Here is a 2,724-nt window from a genome sequence, read left to right as displayed (position 1 = left end):
GAATGAGCAATGCGCTGCCGCCTGCTTCCCGAGGCGTTTTCTGCACTATCGACATTGGGACGCCAAGCCAGTGGCTCTGTGTGTGCGCTAGGTCGTGCCGCACTTTCGCTGAAAGCTGTCCGACTTGATCAAAGCCTTCTGTCAGCGAAAGGCCTTCTGTCAGCGAAGGTCATCCTTGCACGTCACCGATCGTTGCGATAAATGCTGCTTGAATGGCTTTTGTGGCATCAGGAAGAGTAGCAGAATGAGATTAGAAGAAGAAGCTGTTGCAATTTCTGTCTCTGACGACGCCCGATTTGCACGCAAGTAAGCCAACGCAGCGGATATTTAGACGTTATTTAAACACCAGGGCCGCCGAAAAATAAATAGAACTTGCAATAATGGTCATAAATATTATTACATAATTTATGAGCTGTGAAAGTAGAAATTATTATTTATGACCGCAAATTACTATTTTTAACGCATAATTTATGATAAGGTACTATTCATACTTAGCCTCAACATATTTTGTCCTTGGAGAAAGGACCAAAATTTGGTCAGTATTTGCCGCCTTCTGAGGGATTTTGTCTTTTTGGAGGACAAAATTAATCGTACTTAAGACGTTTTTGACTCTTGCTGAAGGGAAACTTTAACCGCACTCTTGGCGCGCGCGCGCGGAACTAGCGCAGCTACAGGACCCTTAACGCTACAAGAAGATGCTTGAGAGCGACTCATCTAGCAGATCTTCGTCTGATAGCGACAAGAACAACGCTACTGAGGCAAAGGGATGGCGAGACGTGGAGAGCTGCGAAGTGCAGCTGCGAGTGAACGATGTTTAGAACACGCTGCTGAGCAAGTCTCGTACTGAAGCGGACGCGGTTTTAGCTCGTCTTCGACGGCGCATGTTTGGAGCATCGTTGTCTGGGCTTGCTAGTGTCGGTGATCTAGTAAGCGCGTGGATGGATATATCCATACTATCTGCAATCAAGAGCGTCGTGAATACAAGCATGGAGCAGGAGTCGCATGTGTGCGTGAAAGAGTTGCTGCCGTTTGTGGAGGTGGAGCTTTAAATGAGTTACTATGCCGTCACGCTGACATTCTTCTACCACCGAGACAGTCGTGATTACTTTTCCCCAACACAAAGCGCGTTGCCGCAAACGCGATACATGGCAATATTGAATGTGTTGGGGCCGCAAAGAACTCGTAGTGATGGTATGACAGAGCAATGGACCGCTCCGATGAGTCCTGATAGAGATACTTCTCACGTGGCTGGACTTATTAGACAGTTGTGTGGAGAAATCGGATTCGTAGAAGGCACATCTATTGCCTCGCTTGATGACGATTTGATTCGCCTTCGGTCTCACTTGGTTGATGACATGGCGCTGGCACATGTTCGAAACCCAAAGAAGGGGTAAGCACATTATACCGGGGTTGATCTATGATGAATCTGTGCCAATTTCATCCTTTTCCTCACGTGATTTAGGTCACTGTATCGAGTTCGATACCTTGGCACAGAATTTAGACTTGTGGAGAGCTCTCGTACGGATGATAGATGTAAAAGGGTGTACGTTGCCACCTGCAAAGCATATCCTACCAACCTTTGTTTGCATACTGGAATCGGATTTAGGGAGGTATCGACGTTTATTCTCGATATCTTAAAAACGCCAAGGCTTGTCGTTCATCACTGCCGCCGACGGCTGCAATTTGGTTACGAATGCTCATGACACTTGTATATAATGCGTACCAGTCGCACCAGCTCTTTCAGGTAATGTGAGCTTTACAATTCTTTTCTTGATTCCTTTTCAAAATAGTGTATGCACGACTAGGCGGAAAACTACCTGCACGACAACACGAGATGTTTGTCGTATACCTCGTACCAAAGCTACAAACAGAATCTCTCCAGCTTTAAAGATTTTTGCCGTGATGCAGCTCTCTCCCTCGGAACCCGCACCACCACCGACACGACGCGCGTTCTGCGATTACTGGAAAATCTTCCGGGAGATGACGAAAATGATACGCATGAGCTGTGGTCGGGGCAAGGTTTTGCTTACAAAAGAGAGATCACTACGATAGGGATCCGGGGTGGATAAATCGACGGCTATCAGGGCGATTGAAACACGACCACGTAAGGCTTTTTGATCTGGTAATATTTTGATATATGCACGCTCTAACCCGTGGACTTCTTACCAGATATTAATTGAAGGTGAATTATGCTGTGTTCTATGCTGCCAGCTGAAGCACGACCAAGAAAATGCCGGCCATGTTCGGAAAGGTTTTAAAACGCGGTGTGAGTGCAGCGACTGTGGCGTTGCTCTGTGTCGTACCGAGCACTGGGTCGGTCAACCGTCGTGCTAACACCAGATTTCACACTGATCAAGAGTTACCAAAGCCGTGTGAAGCGCCCGAGCAGCTTCTTCCGAGTACAAGACAAAACTCGCGGGTTAGAACCGCTGCATATATCGGTACGCTAAGCTATGATACTTTCTTTTTATAATATTTTCTAACTAATACTAATACACGTAGCTACTCGAGCAAACATCGTTCACAGCCCAGACTTTGAGTCGGGGTGCGTCCGTGTGCTCAAAGGAAATGGAGCCCGCTCACCGCGTCGGAGAAACGGGTTATTCGTCCTTTTCTCCAAGTGGACCGTGCCCCGGACAACAATGGTGAAGAAGTCGAGACGGACTCGCTTGTGCAGCGGCTCGAGGAGCGGCGCCGTCTTGAAGCACAAGAAGTCGGTACTGC

At 47.6% G+C, this 2,724-nt stretch overlaps 2 protein-coding genes across 2 annotated transcripts; both read left to right on the top strand.

Annotated features, from left to right (window-relative positions):
• Positions 1-600: 600 nt before the first annotated feature.
• Positions 601-1,456, top strand: PPTG_23965 (hypothetical protein). Its single transcript, XM_008914397.1, has one exon. The coding sequence runs from the start codon at positions 1,050-1,052 to the stop codon at positions 1,392-1,394; it is 345 nt and encodes a 114-aa protein (XP_008912645.1). The 5' UTR covers positions 601-1,049; the 3' UTR covers positions 1,395-1,456.
• A 774-nt stretch (positions 1,457-2,230) lies between these two features.
• PPTG_23964 (hypothetical protein) lies at positions 2,231-2,649 on the top strand (the record flags this gene model as incomplete). Its single annotated transcript, XM_008914396.1, has 2 exons — positions 2,231-2,419; positions 2,503-2,649. The coding sequence occupies 2 exons, from the start codon at positions 2,231-2,233 to the stop codon at positions 2,647-2,649; spliced, it is 336 nt and encodes a 111-aa protein (XP_008912644.1).
• Between the last annotated feature and the right edge of the window lie 75 nt (positions 2,650-2,724).

The sequence above is a fragment of the Phytophthora parasitica genome (genome assembly GCF_000247585.1).
Source record: "Phytophthora parasitica INRA-310 unplaced genomic scaffold supercont2.60, whole genome shotgun sequence".
NCBI lineage: Eukaryota > Oomycota > Peronosporomycetes > Peronosporales > Peronosporaceae > Phytophthora > Phytophthora nicotianae.
The sequence above is the reverse complement of the archived record's forward strand: the minus strand, read 5'-3'. Positions and strand labels throughout refer to the sequence as shown.

Excerpts from the sequence above, each read along its gene's own strand:
- PPTG_23965 (XM_008914397.1), top strand. The coding sequence starts at position 1,050 with ATGAGTTACTATGCCGTCACGCTGACATTCTTCTACCACCGAGACAGT.